The 21,171-nt window shown below is 44.3% G+C and overlaps 1 protein-coding gene across 1 annotated transcript; it reads right to left on the reverse strand.

The window, feature by feature from the left end:
- Positions 1 to 7,763: 7,763 nt before the first annotated feature.
- zdhhc13 (zDHHC palmitoyltransferase 13) lies at positions 7,764 to 18,449 on the reverse strand. The gene is made up of 17 exons (XM_084540817.1): positions 18,391 to 18,449; positions 16,166 to 16,389; positions 15,160 to 15,282; positions 14,631 to 14,708; positions 14,258 to 14,402; positions 14,056 to 14,120; positions 13,583 to 13,745; positions 13,330 to 13,455; positions 13,086 to 13,219; positions 12,139 to 12,241; positions 11,617 to 11,739; positions 11,464 to 11,526; positions 11,025 to 11,118; positions 9,914 to 9,997; positions 9,679 to 9,836; positions 9,355 to 9,452; positions 7,764 to 8,349 (listed from the first exon to the last, which is right to left on the reverse strand). Exons 1-17 carry the CDS (start codon positions 18,412 to 18,414, stop codon positions 8,211 to 8,213), a joined length of 1,944 nt encoding a protein of 647 aa, XP_084396943.1. The 5' UTR covers positions 18,415 to 18,449; the 3' UTR covers positions 7,764 to 8,210.
- Between the last annotated feature and the right edge of the window lie 2,722 nt (positions 18,450 to 21,171).

Below are 21,171 nucleotides of genomic sequence, written 5' to 3' on the forward strand. Positions count from 1 at the left end.
AAAAAAAAAAAAAAAAAAAAAAAACTAGTTAAACTGCTGACCTTGTTGGTGAAGGTTGCGCACCCGCCCCCTCTCCCAACTCGGCTTGGCGTCTCAAGGTGTTGGCGTTTCCGTCCCGGCGACGCGACACTTTGTCTTCTCTTTTTGTGTCTTTTTGATTTTTTCTTGGCTACCTCTCCATCCGGTCCCGGATGGAGCATGCTTGTAGCAACTGTATGGTGTCCCTGGAGCCTGAGGATGGCCATGATCGGTGTGTGTCCTGTCTTGGCATGGATCACCTGCGGGAGGCCATCACAGATGAAGCCTGCATAAATTGTGCCATCATGCCAAGATCAGTAAGGCTGGCCAGGCTGGCCCAACTGGACCCACTATCTTGCCTGCCTTCATTCCAGTCTGGGGGGGCGGATTCTTGTCGGGATGCACACAAGAGGTCTGCCTCATGGGGTGTGGATAGTGTCCCCGCAGGAAAACGACGGAGGAAGACAGACGATCAGCTCTCCTCTAAGGTTGACCGTCTGGCAGCTGATATGGAGGAGATGAAGGCACTTCTTCTTGGCCTGCAGCCTGCTGGTAGGATGCCACATGCTGCTGGTGCAGCTGTTCAGGGGTCACCGCTGCCAGTGGACGATGCCATCTCCATTGCAGCTTCGTCCAGCCAGTTTAATGATTCCCAGGCTGAGTTGGCGACTCCGACTGCGGCAGGCTCCTCACATTCTTCAGCCTCGGGTTCCCGGCGGGGCTCTGAGGACTCTTCCATGGAGGCAATCATCCGAGCTGCCCTGGCGCGCCTGCAGCTTGATCCTCCGAGTGAGCAAAAGGCTCCTAGCGCTTTCTACAGGCGCAACCCCCCAACGGCGAAGACTTTGGTGCCACACTCTCCTGATTTTTTGAAGGAGCTGCACTCCTGCTGGGGAGACACGTCAGCCCTCACCAGGCCGGGGTCGGACGAGCGGGCCTTAGCCGCCATGGAGGGTGCTGAGGCAGTAGGCCTTCTCCACATGCCATCGGTGGAGCCTGCGATTGCTGCCCTGATCGTGTCTCCGGATGAGGCAATGAAGTCGGATCCCCGGTGTCCTTCTGCCCAGTGTAAAGTTACGGATGATTACGTCTGTAAAGCTTACAACACGGCAGCGCGCATCGGCCGCCTTGGGAACACCCTATCCCACTTCCTTCTGGCTCTCTCGACTTCGCTGCAGGGGGCTCAGGTGGATGACTCCGTCCGTGACATCTGCGATGCCTCACTGCAGACTTTTGCCTGCCAGACGAGAGAATTGGGTCGACTCATGTCCACGCTCGTCCACACTCGTCGCCACGTCTGGCTGGCTCAATCACCCCTGACGGAGGTGACTCGTAGGGCCCTTCGCAGGGTGCCGGCGACACCTGGTGAGCTGTTTGGCTCTGCAGCGTTGGATGCACTGGACCGCACGGCTGAGGCAGATGAGACCAGGAGGCGGCTTGCAGGCCTGCATAGGAGAACGCCTACCTCCAGCGGGCCGAGGGCTTTTCCATCTGCTCCCCCACGTCCTCCACAGCTGCCTCCCCGGGGTGGTCGGCAGCCGTCGCGACGGGGTGCAAAGAAGCCAGCGGATGACTTTCGCTCCACCGTGCGACGCTCACCTCGTCAGCAGCAGGCCTCCAAGCCCGACCGCCGTTCTTCCGGTTCCTTCGGGGCCCGGGGGCAGCGGCGCTAGGGCCACGGGGCCGGTCGTCGGATGCTTTTCCCAGCAGCAGCTCAGCCACTGGGCTGCCTGCTGTTCAGATCCCTGGGTAGTTTCCACCTTGACCCGGGGCTACGAATTGCAATTCCGACACCGGCCCCCTGCCTTTGGCCGGGTGAGGATGACCTCTATCGGCGACCCTGCCAAGGCCCAGACCTTAACCCAGGAGCTGTCGTCCCTCCTGGACAAGGGTGCCATCGTACCGGTGGACCCCCTCCTTCATCCCGGGGGGTTCTACTCGACGTACTTCCTGGTCGGCAAGAAGGACGGCGGACTTCGACCCATCCTGGACCTGCGAGGCCTGAACAGGTACTTAAAAGTTCTGCCGTTCCACATGCTGACTGTAGCAGCTGTTCAGCGTGTAGTCAGCCCCAACGAGTGGTTCACTTCCATAGATCTGAAGGATGCATACTTCCATGTCCCAATCGCTGCTCGTCATCAGGCCTTTCTGAGGTTTGCCTTCCAGGGTCACCATTACCAGTTCAGGGTGCTCCCCTTTGGGCTCTCCCTGTCTCCAAGGGTGTTTACCCGCTGTGTTGCAGCGGCCTTGGCACCTCTGCAGGCGGGGGGCATGAAGATCTTGCCTTACCTCGACGATTGGTTGGTGTGTGCGCCTTCCCGGGCCCAGGTGATTCGGGACACCAACCGTCTTCTGTCGCATGTGTCCCGACTGGGCCTCAGGGTCAACATTGCGAAAAGTTGCCTGGTTCCCACTCAGCGGGCTGCCTATTTGGGTCTGGTTCTGGATTCAGTTGCCATGAAGGCCTACCTGTCAGAGAAGCGCGTGAACGACATCCTCCAGCTCCTTCCTTCCTTCAAGAGGGGCAGGCGGCTGCCTTACATTCAGTTCCTGCAGCTTCTGGGCAAACTGACGGCCGCATCGACTGCCATACCTTCCGGCCTGTTGCTGCTCCGCCCGCTTCAAATATGGCTGAACAGCTTCCGTCTGGACCAGAGGCTTCACAAGCACAGGCTCATCAGAGTGTCTCGGGTGTGTGTCCGCGCCCTGGAGCCATGGCAGGACAGGGCGTTCCTACTGGGGGGTGCGCCTCTGGGGGTCCTTCCTTCATTCCGAGAGACGGTTGCAACAGATGCGTCCCAGATAGGATGGGGTGCAGTTTGGCGTGGCAGATCCGCCCAGGGACGTTGGTCTCGTCGGGACTGCACACGGCACATCAATGTGCTGGAGCTGCGGGCTGTCCACCTGGCACTCCGGCACTTTCTACAGCACCTGCAGGGGAAACATGTGCTGGTTCAGTCAGACAACAAGGCAGTGGTCTCCCAGATCAACCATCAGGGGAGCACCAAGTCGGCACAACTGTTGCAGGTGTCCCAGCGCCTGCTGACATGGGCCACGCCCCGTCTGTTGAGTTTGCGAGCGATGTGGCTTCCGGGGGAGCGGAATCAGGTGGCAGATTTCCTCTCTCGACACAAGCTTCCGCCGGGGGAGTGGAGACTACACCCAGAGGTGGTCGAGCTGATCTGGGGCGTTTTCGGCAGGGCAGAGGTGGATCTTTTTGCCTCGAGGGAGTCAACCCATTGTCCCCTGTGGTTTTCCTGGATGGAGGAGGACAGTCCTCTGGGACAAGATGCCTTGGGACACGAGTGGCCCAGCGTGTTCCTGTACGCCTTTCCACCGCTGCCTCTGATCCTCCCGACGCTGCAGCGGGTCCTTCATCGGGGCCACCGCCTCCTCCTGGTGGCCCCGTTCTGGCCAGGGAGGCTTTGGTTTCCACTGCTGCGGGAGCTTTGCTGCAGCTCGCCATGGCGTCTCCCAGGGAGGAAAGATCTCCTATCACAGCTGGAGGGCCGGGTTTGGCACCCCGACCCCTGCCGTCTCCAGTTGTGGGCCTGGCTGTTGCAGGGCCCGACACGCTGCTGAGCGCTTGCACTGAGCCTGTTCGACGAACCATCTCGCATGCTCGTGCATCGTCCACCCGTCTCCAGTATGAGAGCAAGTGGAGGAGATTCTCTGCCTGGTGCGCTGACAGGGGGGAGGACCCCACTTCTTGTCCAGTGGCCACCGTTCTGGACTTTCTTCAGTCTCTCCTGGACGACGGCCGAGCACCTTCCACTTTGAAGGTGTACGTGGCAGCGATTTCTTGGCAGCATAACCTGATAGACAATGCTACCGTAGGGAGCCAGCGGTTGGTGTCCCTATTTCTGAGGGGGGCATTGAGGCTGCGGCCCTCTGTGTCCCCCAGGGTTCCAGCGTGGGACCTCTCCCTGGTGCTGGAGGCTCTGTCTTCTTCACCCTTTGAACCTCTCGCCCGGGCTGACCTCAAGTGGCTATCATTAAAGACAGCCTTTCTTCTGGCTATCACCTCAGCGAAACGGGTGGGGGAGTTACATGCTTTGTCTGTCAGCGAGTCCTGCCTGCGTTGGGGGCCTGAGGGGTCAGGGGTGACCCTGTGGCCTAATGTTGCGTTTCTGCCGAAGACCTTGCCCCGTGACCATGTCAACCGTCCTATCCGCCTGGCGCGATTTGATCCCCCAGTGGCTGATGATGGGCTGCGTGTTTTATGTCCTGTGCGGGCCCTGGTTGCCTATATCAGTGCCACTGCACATGTGCGGCAGACAGAACAGTTGTTTGTTTGCTATGGGGGGCATAACAGGGGTTGTGCCCTCTCCAAACAGCGCCTTTCCCATTGGATTGTGGACACCATCTCTTGTGCTTACAGGGTCAACGGTCGAGCGTTGCCGGCGGGGGTCAGATGCCACTCCACTCGTGGTGTCTCCACGTCCTGGGCTGCCCTGAGGGGCGTACCCCTGGATGACATCTGTGCAGCAGCTTCTTGGTCTTCGCCCGGTACTTTTCATCGATATTACCGGCTTAATGTGGCCGCTCCCCACCCGCTGGGCGTGGTTCTTTGCCCTGGGTCTTCGACCTCTCGTTAGTAGGTGGGTTGTGGGATTCTTCATGACACTGTTGGTATATGTCATCCAGTGCTTAAAGCACCGCCTCTGGCGGTCAGGAGGGACGAAATAGAACGAAAGTTACGATGTAACTACGGTTCTATGAGTCCCGGATGACCGCCAGAGCGCTCTGTCACTCAGAATCCTTGCGCGCTCACGTGAAGATTTTGGGAGCCGATCACCTGCTGACACCGGAAGATATAGCCTCCCGGGGGTCATGCAGGGGTCACAGGTGACGTTGTTGTTATTCGTACTCGACATGCGCTAGCGCGAGCGGAGTTATCCAGTGCTTAAAGCACCGCCTCTGGCGGTCATCCGGGACTCATAGAACCGTAGTTACATCGTAACTTTCGTTGGTTCGGTTTAACCCAAGTCTGATGCATTTTTGTTTTCCAGTGTTGCCGCTAGCAAGGCAGAACTTCGGCTAGCAATACAAAACTCATGGTTAAATCTTTTTTAAGTCTTGGTTATGGCTATTCAGGGTATAATTATAGACCTTCAAATATTTATATGTCCTCGTTTGTTCTTTAGTGTCCATGCTTGGTTTCTCTATTAAGTGTCCAACTGTTGCTCAGTAGCTAATCCTGTCAGAGCCACCATTGTGTTATTAGTACCAATCGGCCAATCAGGTCCCGTCTATTAATGTTAACACCAGACATGTGGACTCGAGTCACATGACTTGGACTCGAGTCAGACTCGAGTCATGATTTTAATGACTTCAGACTCGACTTGATAAAATTCGCCATAACTTGCGACTCGACTTGGACTTGAATGCTATTCACTCGAGACTTGAATCGGACTTGGCCTCTTTGACTTGTAATGACTTGACATGTCTCGAGTCAAAAACTACATTTCCTGATCGTGGACCAAGACACCCCAGAGACTCATTCACTTCCGCGAGGAAAAAACAAAACAAAAACATGCGAGACGAACGGGCAGAGCCTGCTGGCCGATACAGAGACATGCAGCCGAGCGTCCGGTCTGCATGACAAACAAAATACCGTAAATCCTCTAATAGAGGCCCGGGCCTTTATTTGACTCAAGCGCATCGCGGCCCCGGCCTTTATTGGAAGGAGGCCAGAATTAGAGGCAGGCCTCTATTTCTATTTGAGCAAAACGAACTACCAGTAGAATGAATAAAAACAAGATTTTGTGTCTATTTGAACCTATAAAATACCAGGTTAATTTATTGAAAACGTACAGTTACCATAACATGGTATGCTTACAGAACATTAACAACAAATACCGGTAATTCAGGCTAAATTCCAGTGTAGAAATATGGTAACAGAAACGTAGCAAACATACCGGTAAGTGCATTGTAAACACTTAACCATACACGGTGATAATTACCGGTAGGTTATCGTAACAGAAAGCAACAGACACCTTACCACTCCAAAGTTTAACCATTCCTGTCTCGTTTGGTTTGAAGCAAAAAAAATAAATAAAAATCCTCCAATTCAATTTAATCCTCGTCCTCCTCAGTTTCCTCCTCCTCTTCATCTCTCCCTGTAATCTCCTCATCACTTGCGCCAGCCTCTACAACAAGTTCATTATTGTATCCCTACTACGCTGTGTGTGGACTGAACGTGCGCACAATTTATTTATTTATTTATTTATTTTTTTATAAATCAATCCGCGGATCACGTGTGTTCCGAACCGAAGACATTGATCCGAACGGATCACGGATCAATGATCGTTTTTCAGTCACGGGTAAAAAATACACGTAGGCTACACAGTCAACATAGTAAATTATCTAAATGTACAATGTACAAACAATTTAGACCTTAATTGTTTTAGGGCTTTATGGTTTTATTTATTTTCATTGATAACCAGTGCCTTTGGTTGCAGCTTATTTTTACTATTTCTCTCTCTCTCTCTCGCTCTCTCTCTCTCTCTCTCTCAAGTCTGCTGTTTTTGTTATGCAGATTAAACATTGTTTTATTGAAATATTAAGTTTCATTGTGATTTAAGGAAAATGTTGACCTACTATAACTGGCATCCACTGAAGCATCCAGTAGATGCCAGTTACATGCATCCACACAGTTCATGCCTCACTAGTCAAGGCGCTTTACCAACTTTAGGATGACAGTGGGGCCTTCCCTGCTAATACATTTCCAACCCACCATTCACACACAATACTTTGAAGGTCTTTGGGCGCATGTGTATATACAGATAAATAAAATATATGCATATTTTAATTTGTGTTTATAATAAAAATAAAATACTGTAGATTAGGTTGATATGTTGAAATTATGATAGTTAGTCTAATAATGGCATTATTAAGTGAAGAGTACATGATGACTTGTTCAGGACTCGAAGAAGCTTGGGACTTGGACTTGGACTCGACTTGGCTTTGGTGTTACTTGGACTTGGACTTGACTTGCCCTTCTCTGTCTTTACTTGGGACTCGACTTGGACTTGACTGCTAAGACTTGGGACTTGCCAAACAGTGACTTGGTCCCACCTCTGGTTAACACTCTCGGTCCTGGGGAGTGAGTGGCCATAAATATTCAGATAAAAAAAAAATAAATAAATAAAAAAATCGCGTTTTATTCCACCATTGTCAAAAACGAGCCGACAGAAACTGACTGTCTGTGTTAACTAACATATTCCTGCGTAGACTGTTCTGCCTCCAGCTAAACCCCGCCCACAGAAAAACGTCATATTAGAAAACGGGTCTGACGTCACCCCTGCACCATCACAACACCGCCATATTGGCAGGAAAACACGCTTTCCGAATTACTATTCGGTGGACAACTGCAAGCAACTAACTTGTCCTTGTACCAGTTGCATCCAAAAATGGTCGACAGCTGCTGTGCCCCAGGATGCCAGAATAGTCAGGAACAAGCAAAGGGTAAATAGTTTTATTCCGAAAGACCCCACCAAGATGGCAGATGGCAAGAGGAAACAGAGCGGTGGGATCCCTCAAGAAACGGATTTAGCTTGTGTAGTGATCATTTCATATCAGGTACAGAATTCAGCATTTTCCTGCCAATATGGTCAACAAAAAATGTCACGTGATGCCCGAAGCTCTATACCACATCTTAATAGGGCCTTTGAATGGTATCTACAAGTGTGTTTCTGTTATTTTGTCCACCCCTCTGAGTCGACACAGAGCCAGTTAAAAAGACAGGCACAACATTGCTTTATTGACATATTATAGTGGTCATTATTAACACATGCAGCTTTTACAAAAGTCATAAAAACAAGTGCTTACACATACAAAGATTCTTTGCTTTGTCAGAACAGATGGTAAAAAATAGGTTTAATGTATCCATAGAAACAGCACAAAAGTTCAATTACAACTCAAAGATCCTTTTAACTTTGCCCAAACTGAAACCTTTATGATGTTCTTTTTACTCTCATTGGTCAAGTATAAGGCAGCAGCAGTCTGTACAAAGAGCAACCGGGTCAAACAAAATCTACACTTTGTGTTTTCACGGCTCCCAGCGTGGTGGTTTCTTTTTACAAGGAGCCAATATATGTAAAAAAATAAATAAATACAATCTGTGCTTTTGGTCCAGAACCACAGTTAAGAGTCTGACCCTTGACCCTGAGCAGCGGGAGGGGAGGAGGTCAGACCATGTCGGTGTGTCCGAACATGTGCTGGTCGCGGCCAGGGGGGAACTGCTGCGTCCAGTCGATGATGGTCGGTTTGAAGAGGCCACAGCAACGCAGATGGAAGAAAGACACCAGGTTTCGCACTACGCCCATACTGCAAACAGACGATTAGAGATGATTCAGAAGACGTCAAGTCAGCTGAATAATACACTCACTTTTTATTAAACGTATGTGAATTTACTCTTTCCTTACATTAGCCTACTTGTGGTCTTGAGTGTTGTAGCATGTTTTCACCTCACCCATTTTGGAAAACGTAATTTCAGAAATAAGCACAAGAGGGCACCATTCATATGGCCTCTTATTATTAACATTCAAGGAAACCAACATAATGTATTGAAGACTCTGAAGGAATTTAACTGAAAGGGTTTTTGTATGGGATTAATATCATGCTATAATTCATAAATGTTTTGAAAGATTGAAACTCAGCGTTTGAATGTTGGAAATTGAATAAAAACAGTTGTACAAGACTGAAACTAAGATTTGAAGTCATTGTTCTCCTGGTGCATAGTTTGTTTTCCAGGTTTGAAACTTTGTAAATGGTCTAGAAACTGCTGTGAATGTTTAAAAAAACAAACATGATCTTTAGTTTTGAAAGAGTGAAACTTTATTTTGAAACTTTTAAGGTTGTATATTTGCACTCGTGTTGAACTGTTCTCTCAGAGGTGACTTTACAGCACACATCTGAGACTTGACCACTAAGTGAAGAAGTTTATGTCTTGTGATTTTTGGCAGTGCTCTGTTGCTCTGTTGCTCTGTGGCTCTGGTTTGAAACAGAACGTCTGGTCTAAAAAAAAGGCCAGAATCCGGGAGGCGGGGACATTCACTTTTAAGCTATGAATGTACAGTCCAATCATATGTCATATTTACTGGATTAGGTGGTATTGACAGACTGCACTGTCAATGACTGAAACGCTATGGATATGCTAACAGGAGGGAAGGTCTGGCTGTTGTTTTAGGAAAATAAAAATTGCTATCCAATTTCTTCTAGTGTGTGAAATTATAGCAAATTAGCGCATAAAGTTACGGCTGAACATGTGTTTCGTGTGGTCTAAGTAAACAAATGTTATACAAAATCCGTAAACACTACTATATAACTCACTTGTATGGATTCTGCCTGAGGGAGACATTCTGTCTGAGTTTCCTCTGGTGGAGTGTCAGAGTTGTTCGCTCTGCTGTGGTCAGTCCCAGGAATGCAATCTGGCCGAACACAAAGAAAAACAGTCGCATCTAGGACAGATAATGATGTTCTTCAAACAACCAAAAGCAACGGATTACTCAACCAGGACCAATGTCTCTACAGGTTCTTCTTTCTAGCAGAATTTAAAATCTTAAAATTATACAAAGCCAAAAACTTTGTTAATTACTTCTGTAATTTATAGCTGTTACTGAAAATACTTGTATGAGTCTCCTAAGAGTCAGCCACCTGATAGAGCTGCATCAAAAGCATCAAACCGGACCAGCAAGTATGATAGAAGGCCAGCAGGAAGATGCAGAGCAGCCAGGGAGAGCAGTTGACAAGGGTGGATACAACGCCCGACATGCCCTGCTCTTCATAATGCAGCTCACAGTGAGTAAACCAGTCTGGAAGAAACACATACATCCAGGGTGAACACATGTACAGGTGTCAGATACTGTTACACGGTTGTCCCAGCACTCACACATAAGACAAGCGTAGAACATCCAGGCCCCCATCAGCACGAGGGAGAACAGGAAGAGGACAAAGTAATGATGGTTCCTCGCACCTAGAAGAAAATAAACATGACATTCACATCAATCAGGTGACCCTAGGACTGTTTTGGTCGCTGTAGTAGCTTGTTACTTAGTGGCAGTAAGTCCAGGCATAACACAATCTTGATTTGTAAGGTCTGATACTGATTCACAAAATCTATAGATCAAATTTTAAAATATATGCCATTTCTTGCACCCTCTCATTAGAAATCTTGCTGCATTCTCGTGAGACCGTGCAATGAGATTATTCCACGTGTGACGGAGATCTGAAACATGACAGAAGCACCAACCCTGAGAGCACCATCAGCCTTAAAAGGTGATGGCAGCATTTTGGATTAAAAAAGCATGGCGACAGAGAAGAGCTGGACAAAGTCATGTGCAAGATGTGAAACTAGAGGTAAATACCACAAATCTTGGAGACCATTCATGACATTGGTTTACGTTTCAAGTAAAATTGTTTTGAAATATCTCTAAATTAATTGATATTGAATCAAATTGAATCAAACCAGGACCCTGTGAATCAGAAGTGAAATGATCCAGGAAATCTGTAGTGATACATAGCCTTATATTACACTTTTCAATAATTTATTATAAAGTGGTGTATTTTATTTTCAGGAAAAAAATTAAGTCTCAGGGCTCAGACTGAAGTAATGACTCACTGCCAAATTCAGCCTTGCCAACAATAACTGCAGAAATCCAGCTGGGACTTTGCTTCGTACAGAGGTTTGGCACAGACTCTCTGGTAATGTGAACTACAACACAACTACTCGTAGATTAATTAGGGCTGCATCGATGAATATGTTTGATATTTAGGATTTTAAATGTGAATCATTAAATCAGTAATTTCAATATATTTCAGAAAATCTACAAGGACACAGAGGAGCTGACGGTGTTGTCAAGAAACGGTGAACATTCTTGTCTGTGGCGCTAACATTACCTAGCATAGTACTGTAGACGGAGAACTGACGATGTCCACTGACACAATCACAGTTTTAAGTGGTACTACGTCCTCTGAAAGTTACAATCACCAATCTTTCATACCGATGCAGCTGTTGGTCCAGACGGAATGGTGGTCGTGCTTCGCCACACAGGCATCACAGTAGAAGCAGTGATTTGTCCTCATTGGTTTCTTTATCTGTGAAACAATAAAGCAATCCAAGTCATTAAAGGGAGATAGTGTTAAATACTTACTCAGAGATGATTTACAGATTGAAGAGATTTCAAAGAAACACTCTCTTTTAACAGGATGAAACCTTTAGCAGCTCATAGGGAGATGCCTATCTGCCTGAGGCCGGCCAGTTAGAGAGAGGAAAAAAAGAGCGTAGAGAGGGGAAGAGAGGAGGAGAAGAGAGCAGCAGAAGCAAGCAGATGAATTCCTTCTCAAAGTATAAATGCAGCATATGAACATTAGGTGATGTATGATACATGAGAGACTGATAATGGATACAGATAGTGCAGTGTTTTGTGTGCAGAGCCTCACCATACAAGAAGTGCAAAATATTCTGGGGTCCAGGCAGCCAGCTTCAGCTAACACCAACACATTCTAACAACACAGATGAACAAAAACATATCTCAGTTGAGCTTAAAACATTTACATGTGAGATATAATATTAGCTGGCTTCAGGCTGCCCACCATTTTCTTCTCTTCTTCCGTTGATTTGACTAAACCTGGGTCGGTCCTGCAGGTGCGGATGTAGTAGTAGACCAGAGCAGTGGCATTCAGAATGAACAATACCTGAACTGTGGCACTTGGTCCATGTGCGGATGAAAGTTAAGAAACACTATTGATATCAAACATTTCAAACTGAAAGGAACTGAGCTGCAAAGTTTACTAAGAAATGAACTCAGAAAACACTGTGCAGCCATCACTTGATCTGTGTGTCTATTTCCTGTCTGTCATGATGACTATGTTGAAACTTCTCTCACTCTGCCCATGTGCACCAACCTTACATTCAAAATAATGTGCACCAACCTTACATTCACAAGCTGTATTTATGCCTTGATCTGACCTGCACATGCCTCTAAAACAAATCACTCTGATGAGGCATAAAGAGTTCTTTTTTCAATTAAAACTGGAAATATAAAAGCTAATGAAAATGCTCGTATCAAGAGATACCCTGTATGGATCGTCATACAGTTTTATTTTAGAAAGGATATCTGGCAGGAACCAGAGGAACCAGGTGACGAGCATCCACACGACTGAGGCCATGATAGCTGAAGCTGGTAGGAGAGTCTGAAAGGCTGGACTTGGGAAATTCCTGTTTGATAAAATAATGTTTTATTAAATCACCAACAACCAGGTTTGGCATGTACATTTAATTCAAAACAGTCTGCAGAGCATGTCACGCCCTATCCAGTCCTGAGTGATCTGCAAGTAACCAGCTCAAAGTATAGGTATGAACACACCCAGGACTCGTTGAGGACGACTTACCTCACCCACAAAATGTTTGCAGTGGAAAGTTGTTCTGGAGTCTTTCTGCTGGGAAATGACTATGCAAAGATTGTGCAAATACTGCAGGGTCAATCAAATCATTTGGGCAGGCTTTATGCATTGACAGAAGAGTACTAGCGACATAGTCATACACATCATCTGAGAGCAGAGGAGTTGAATTTGTTAAACTAAATAATAATAATAATAACAAATGAAATGATAGGATATGAGCATGCGGTTTAATTCCATCATATAAAATGTTTCGGCATGTGGTTAATTAGTGATGTGTTCATGTTGATTATTGGTTGTATTGACGGTTGTTGGTTATATGCACAGTAGCCAGTAAATAATAACTTAATGTGTTTCAGTCGGTGAGAGCAACTTCACAACTTGTTCCAAAATTTGTATCCTATCACCATGTCGGGATGCTCACGCAATAAACAGTATTGCTAATTTTTCCAAAAGAATGGTATAGATCCGCACCTGAAATGATGTTGGTGTTTATTTGCATACAGTGTGCAAAGCTGATTTCGGATCAAGTGGTCGCTCGAGACGCACTTTAGTGCTAGGTGTGAATACACGTACTTAAAGCTGGATAACTGTAATCAGATCACTCAAGACGCATGTCAATACCAGGTCTGAACAGTGCCACAGTGGAAACGTGTTCTTACCTTGCGACCAGATTGAACACACCAATTACACAGGACAACAGGATCCCTTTGAGTAACCAGGACTCTGAGTTCATATCAAATATTGCAGCAACACTTCCAAATGCGGCAGTGCAGAGTACAAACTGCAGAAAGACCTGGGAGGGAAAAAAAAGAGGAACATTCAGAGGAGGAGACAACTGTCGCTTTTAGCACCAGGAGGATAACACTTGTAATTTGAGATGTCTGCTCTTTAGTGTCAGTGTACCTTGTATCTGTTGAAGATCCGCATACAGCGGGAGTTAGAGCGAATCCTCTCCTGTTTGATGTGGTTGAGCATGTGGACGAGCAGAGGGCTGTGAACTTGGCGGGCCAAGTCGATGGGTGTGTGACCCTGAAGAAGAATTATTACAAACACAGTGAGGACCAATTCCAAAGTGTGCTGCTTTTAAAACACAGTTCACACAGCGGGTAAATGAACCAATGAGTAGTTCTGTCTGTAAGAGTTTTGCTAAGCTCACGTTAATGTTTTCTGCGTCCACGCTGGCCCCTGCCTCCAGCAGAATGTGGGCAGCGTCCACATTTCCTGCCAGCACGGCACAGTGCAGAGGAGTGTTCCTGTTCACTTTGTCCACAGCGCTCACAGAAGCGTTATTTTTGATTAAGAAGTTTGTGGGCTCAGGCCTAGGACAGAAGAACAACACATGCTTTTTGTTTGTTAACACCCTCTTTAAATTAAATTAAATGAGTAACAGTCCTCTTACTTCAACCTTTGCTTAAATGCTTTGTTTTAGAGTTCAATCCTTAATTCTGCACTTTGCTTTTATTACCAAGAAAGATTAACGAAGGCTGCAATGATGGCATTTATTAATTTTTTTCAACTTTTTTAATCAAGGTAAATCTGGGAAAAACAAATGACTATTCTCTGATTATACAGCACTGCTTATGAATACACAATGTTCAATGCACATCTGTGAAGGAGTGAGGCGCTTACCCAATAATCTTCTGGGCTGCTAACATCAGTGCTGTCTGTCCGTTGCAGTCAGGCCCATCAACTTCCTAGGGGTAGAGAAAAACCAAGATGATTATCATCTGGGAAAGTACAAGCTTGAACTTGCATGCATGCAATGAGAAATAAAAAAAAGTTAAAACGAGAAAGAGAGAGAAAGGTAATAACAGTCCGTTAACAGTCTAACCTGTCCCTTAGCCATAAGATAAGCTGCTACTGCCATGTGCTGGAAAAGGATGGCAAGGTGGAGAGCGCGGTATCCTTCTCCGTCAGAGATGGACGGGTCTGCTCCGTATCTCATCAGCTGGATCACCATGGTGAGGTGACCCTGCCTGATAAATGATAAAAACACATGCAGGTTTATGGTACAAATAACTGAATAATGGAAATTGAAATCCAAAAAACAGCTGCTAAAGTGCATCAATCCTCTAATTCTGCTAAAATGGGTAAGGAAAATTAAATTAACACTCAAATAATACACTACACATGCAAATCAAAACAATATCTCATTTATTCATTGCTAAAATGTAGATGTAGAGCCTTCGTGGTCATACAGTCACCTGATTGCCCAGTGGAGTGGAGTAGAGTTGAGATCTCCTCCAAGCTGATCAATTATCGCCCCTTTGGACATGAAATACCTGAGAAAACACGTGGGGGGAGACATTGACTAAATCAGCTGGTTCTTATTATGTGCAGCTATTTCTTAATGTTCAATAGTGCTCCGTCTAAGATAATCTGGCAACAAAAATAGACCTGGTTTCTGTGTCTCAACAAAATGATCTCATTTAGCACACTGCCACATTTAAGGTGTCAAAATCCAAGAGTCATACTCAGATGTGACTAAATGTCCCCAGTGTTTTTACCACAAATATTACCAAAACTTGATATAACAGTTTCGACTGCAGACTTTAAAGAGAGAATCCCCAAATCCTGAGAAACTACCTGACGCAAGGCACTACTACCACAGATCCAAGTTGTTTTGAGAAATACGACATGTTATCTGCCAGGGGAATGTTGTTATGTACACAAAATCCTGTCTCTCCGTGTTGTGAGTTGTACTGAGACAGAGATGATATCTGAAGGCCTTACTTGACCAGCTCTAAGCGGTTGTTTATAGCCGCCCAGTGCAGCAAAGAGACGTTCTCCTTGTCCGGCTGCCTGACATCGTATCCTGCTTCCACCAGCTCCTTACAGCGATCGAGAATACCAAACCTGAGAGAGTCACACGAAGAAGAACACACTTAATAAACCAGATTATCATACTAATTACCAGACTAATGATTTAAACTAAGCAGTGCTTTGAAAATAAATAATTAACAAACAAATGAAATCAAACAAAGAAGCAACATGTATTCAACAGAAGTCAGCAGAATGACAGGTCAATGAAAGATGGAGTAAAATGTCAACTATGTATTCAAGTAGACAAGCAGGTTCCTTAAAGGAGCGTTGAACACGTTTCCACGCATGGGCAGACGAACAGACAGAATAGCAGCAGCAACGGAGATTCTTATCTTTTGTTTTCCCGCTTTACAAAGGAATGACCTTCGCTCTACTGCACCTCAACCGGCTTGCACTTCAAGCTAGCTGCATCTACCAGAGAGACTAACCTCAAGTGAAGCACGCTGACAGGTTTGTGCAGTTTTTTACATCGCTAATACATCTCCGACATGTGTTTCTTTTATGCTACTAACATTAACTGGGTAACAGAGTGGACCATCTCCCTCGAACCGCAAATTAAACACAGCTGTGAAGGCTTTTGTGCAATCCTTGAGTTTTGTTGCGCAATTTTCTTGTGTATTTTCTTGTGCAAATACACTGATCAAATACCTTTCAGCGGCAGAAACTCACCACGTGGAAACAAGGCGTGTAGCTGTGTTCCACACTTTCAACACATTTTGCATATATCTCTGCAGTGACTGAGCTGCAGCACACAACAAATCAGGGTGTCGCACATTGTTATAAGGAATGTTTTAACAAAACTACAGCATATCTCGTTAAAGAAATATTGTTAGTACGTGTAATACCCAATACATTTTACTAAAAACTGGATTTAAGTAACTACACATTAAACAGATGACAATGTTCCACATCTTACTGCGTTGCCTTCACTATGTCCCAGCTGCTGCTGTCGTCCATGTGTGACCGTTTCTTCGGCTGCTGGCTGATGTCCCCCATCTGCTCCGTGTTTTTGCCGTAAAAAGGCGGCATGAACGGTTGTTGCACCCCGCCAAATGCTGCCGCTCTCGGCCCGTGACTGTGGGAATGGCCTGAATGGCCTGAGTGCCCGTGGTGACAACTGTCACGCATCTGGCTGTGATCCTGCGACACCGACACAAGGAAAACACACAGATTTGTTTCAAAGTGGACTGGATGGAAACTTTAAAGTTGGCGTTACAAGATCAACCCAAGACAGACAGTCTCAAAGCATGTCATCACTTTTCTCTTTCCCGAATCCCCTGAAGCTCATAAGCATTACATTTTATGAGACTTTAAACAATCAAGTTTTGTGTTAAAAACCCTTCTCAGAATGATCCATTTCCTATAATATTGATAAATCCATAAAATTGATATCTGTTTCATCGATCAATATAGCAGTATAACATAATAAATGAATATTATTTTTCTTCTAAAAGCTGGTACAGCTTATCAATCACTGTATCCAAACATCCATGTGAATCATAATTTTCATCATAAAATTTGGCTGCACTTACATGGACACAACATAATATTCCACTTATAATACAGATAATAGCCCAATCATAATCAGGAGCAGACTGAGCCGATCAGAGGACATTATCAATGAGATTAAGAGCAGTTGTAAACATATGATAATATGTCCATCAGGAAAATATTAGCCTCTAATAACACTTGATCTTATCGTTTCTCTATGGCTGGATTAAATCCATTCTGTATGTGCACGTTTGCCCCACATGGTGTAAACCTAATGTGATGAATTTCCAGGATGGACAGAAAGCATAGTTCAATCTTGGTCATGTTCCTCTACTGATTGAATTCTAAATTGTCAATAAAGTTGGGAAGCAGATTCGCTGACTATTCTCCACAGCGAGCTATAGTCACGACGAGCTATGTTGTTTTGTGGTTACATGTGGTTATAGTTCATTTCATTTACCGCCCATGCAAACGGTTAAATTGGAATCTCTCTCAGAATGATTGATTAGGTTGAAGAAATATTCACCATATGAATGTGATGACTGACTGGTCACCCGTGCTCTCAGTTAGATCAAAGGTGAAGTTTTTGAGCTACATGCTATAAAACTTGACTCATTGTCACAAGCTGTGTGTGGTCTGACAGTATCATGACAATTGACCGACCGATTTTTTTTTTTTTCATAATTCTCCCTGAGCAGGAGGGCCTACTGTCAGCATATTATCTCTGCATTCATTTACAGGCCTCTGAATGGATTAGGTGGCACAATGGTGACATGTTATCTAGTTGCCATGCAAAGAAAACTAATGATACCCTTATAGAAAATGTAAGGTGATTGACAATATAATAAACATTTCATACTATTTTTGGAGATGTAAACAGAAATCTGTACTTTTTATTGTTGTATATGTCTTAATAGGTGGATTTTGTATTTAAGGGTTGAACTACACATTTACTGCAGCAGCTGTTAGTTCAGCTGGATCTCCTGGATGCTTTTTTTTTTTTTTTTTTATGTCTAGATTAAAATAAATGTTAATACTGGTTGTCATATTGTGACCACATCAGTCTGCTGCCATTTTCCGGACAGATGGTTAAATCATTGCAACATATGGTAATATGGTAACTCTAGCTGTAAAATAAACTCATGTGGGTTTAGTTGAACTAAAGTATTTAACAAGGAGGATTCCAGCTTCATAATAAGCTTCATTATATTGTGTGAATATGAGGAAGGCTGGTAAGGTTCAGCCTTAGCTGTCAGTGAATCATTATGTCAAATCAGAGAGACTTTCTGAAACGTGGACGTTGCTGCAGGAACAGGAAGGAAATTAGCTTAATGTAACCGTTGGGGAGTGTTTAGCTAGCTAGTTAGCCAGCTGCTCATTAACGCACGCTAAGTAGCAACAGAGTAACTACGCCCAACGCAAAAACACAAATGACATTTGATTTATCTCGACGTGTATCAGTCTGCACAGGTTATTTTCCGTGTTAAAGCAACTTGCCCCATAAGCGAAAATTAAGCTAGCTAGTGTATGCTAACAACCTGCTAAGGAAATAGCAGCAGAATATAGCACGTCAGCCAGATGTAAGGTAGATAAATAAAGAGCCCTGCAGCAGAGGAAATAAAAGAAGGGAATAAACATAACCCGACTTACATTCCCGTCTTCATTCCAGTCCATCTTGTTGTGAAGGAGCGAAACGAAAGTTACTGCCGTTAGAGAGGCGGAATCAACGTCCCACTTCCGCCATTCAGTTTTCAAAATAAAAGTCAAAGCTAGTTTTTTCTTATCTTAATCTAAGTCCATAGTCCATAACTCCACTGTAAACCAAAATTACATCCAAAAAAAATCATCCAGGGTTCTTTACAGTCTGTACATCATACACCACCACCACCACCAACAACATCAAAACATCTTAAATCGAGTTTTATGGGAAATAAAAGAGACACAGGGAGATTCCTCTTCCAAAATTATTAAGTATTTCCAGTTAGACACTAATGTTAAGTCATCTTCCATAATGATGAGTTTTTGGGTTGGGCTGCAGCGGTTAAACAAATACCAAAGTTCAGACTCTGCTACATGCTCAGTCCAATCAGATCATTATAAAAATGCCTTAACCAGCCCTGATACCAATTGCGCCATCCCCAACTGAGACAACCTCCTCTCCACTGTGGAAATATGCAGACTGTACAAACATTTAAATACACAATCTAAATAACAGAAAATTGTTGATGATGATATTGTAAAACAAAAATCTTTAAACCAATTCATGGACTAAAGAATTACATAATATTATGATATTGTACTCTGATAGTTGACATTTATCTGGAGCTGGTATGTTTTTCCTTCCCATATGACTGGGTTCAGATTTTACTTATTTTATGCTACTACAGTTACATGTCACATTTTCCTCAATTTCAAGTTGCGCCTCAGATTACATTTTATTTTGGAAGGTCAACGCGTTGAGCAGGAAATGTTGTTTCTGGTAATTTGGTATTTTTCTTCCTTCTTCCTGGAAAAGCAACAGTGGTTTCCATTGGTGTATTAATTTACCCTCCTCTAGGCCTTTCCTGCTGCTGACTGCATTATTTAAAAGTGAATATAAATGTTTTAAAGTCTCAGTGTGGAAAAACAACAAAGTCAGTGGAGGCATTTCAGAGCTTAAAAAATCCTAAAACAAACCAGTATGTCAGTAAAGTTGTTAAACTATGCAGACTATCTCCATTTTATAAAATCCTTTAATATACCTAAATATGTCTTAGAATTAGGTCTTTAGTTTAAAGTGATGACATATTTCTACTGTATGTCTACAGGATGGGAAATAATCAGTTTCCTCGAGTTTGTGCTGTAAACGTTGTGGAGCAGCACTCAAGAACCTCCTTCCTGAACATCTGGAGCTTCTAACAATCCCACCATGAAATAAAACAGAGCTCCAGTTAATTCATTACTTCATTACATCTGTCAGGAATATTGGGATTAAAATAGCAGATACCCTGAGCAGACGTCTGCACTGTAGCAGGGTACATCTGGTATTAATAGTTTGAACCAGATGTTCTCCCAGATTTCTTCAGAGAGGTGCCAACGTGAACTTCAAACATCACGTTGACACCTCTCCTTAAAAGGGGTGTTTTCTCACTCATTTTTCTTGTAAAACTCAGATGAGAGTTGAAATAAAGGTTAATACCTAAACCAATTAAACACTAAAATCCACGGATCACCGCCTCTAGTACTTCCAGGCAAGAAACAGTAGATGGTGCCACAGTTCAATTTATGATTAGAATCAGCTCTGTCACTCAGGATGTTCTGCGTCTGCTTCTGTGCATAAATGAATATGTACACCTTAATTTTACATCAACAGTGTCTTCAGATTTGCTCGAGGAAAATCAAATCTGCTTTAATTGCAGTCAAAGATTTGCTACTGGGGTAAGGTGATTGGTTTTGTATTTAGTTTCAATTATCTAAAATTGAATTGTAATATCACACATGATGGTAAAGTCATACCTGGCTTGAAGGAAATAAAACACTCGGAGGAGCTTTAAAGAAAAACATGCAAAAAATATATATACTTTTTGGTTGGACTCAAAAGAATAAAACGTGTGCAAGTTCAAATGAACCGTAAACATATATTTATGGAATTAAGATGTGACAGGTTTATTCACAAGTCATCTGAGTGGACGAGCTTTACCTCCACTGGCCTGCCGTGGTTCATTTATCACCAGAGCATGTTCTGGAGCAGCTGGGGGTTAAGGGCCCTGCTTGCAGAACTCTTTCCCTGCCCAGATTAATCTTTCCTGGCAACCCTTTATTATCTGTCACAACGTCTAAATTTTGAGCACATGTAGAAAAAGACATGCATGTGTCTTCTTGGTGGATGAGGAGCTGATGAACCTGATGCTTTTTGTGAATTTTATGTGTGTGCAATGTGCAATGTTGCATTTTGATAGGGTTAGGGTAAGGGTTGATTCAACTCTTCACAAAGGGCTGTTTGAAAGGTAAATAATTAGCTAAAGTCAAAGGTTTTCTGCATCTCCTGAGAGTTGATGAATCCTTAATTTTTAATTACAGTGCTATTTTTTGTGTCATTTCAATGAAATCCAAGGCCACTTTTGACACGCTTATTTAAATATGCATAATTTTTCTTCAAATTTGAGTATTTTAAGGTAAAAATAAAGTTTTATGCTTATTTAATGTTCAACTAAATGACATGAAATGCATACATGTTAAACACCAGAGACGACTGGGTGCAAAATGCTTCTGTGTGTGCGCAGGGCGGCCACCGAACAGAAGTAATTGAGCTGTCAGGAGGAAGTCATAACAGTGAAGAGGACTAAAGGTCAAAATGACTATAGTTTGCATGAAACGTGAGAGCAGAAGCAAAGTGAAAAGAACTTACAGTATTTTTATTTTTTTTTCTTCCAAGAGGACACGCATCAACAC

This window comes from Chelon labrosus (genome assembly GCF_963514085.1).
Source record: "Chelon labrosus genome assembly, chromosome: 3".
NCBI classification, from domain to species: domain Eukaryota; kingdom Metazoa; phylum Chordata; class Actinopteri; order Mugiliformes; family Mugilidae; genus Chelon; species Chelon labrosus.

Bases quoted from the DNA above. Each gene is read 5' to 3' on its own strand.
- zdhhc13 (XM_084540817.1), bottom strand. From the start codon at position 18,414: ATGGACTGGAATGAAGACGGGAAT. The intron at 9,998-11,024 runs GTATGAAAGATT...ATTTTCTTCTAG, and splicing joins CTGGACCAACAGCTGCATCG to GTGCGAGGAACCATCATTAC. The intron at 8,350-9,354 runs GTGAGTTATATA...GTCTGTTTGCAG, and splicing joins CTCAGGCAGAATCCATACAA to TATGGGCGTAGTGCGAAACC.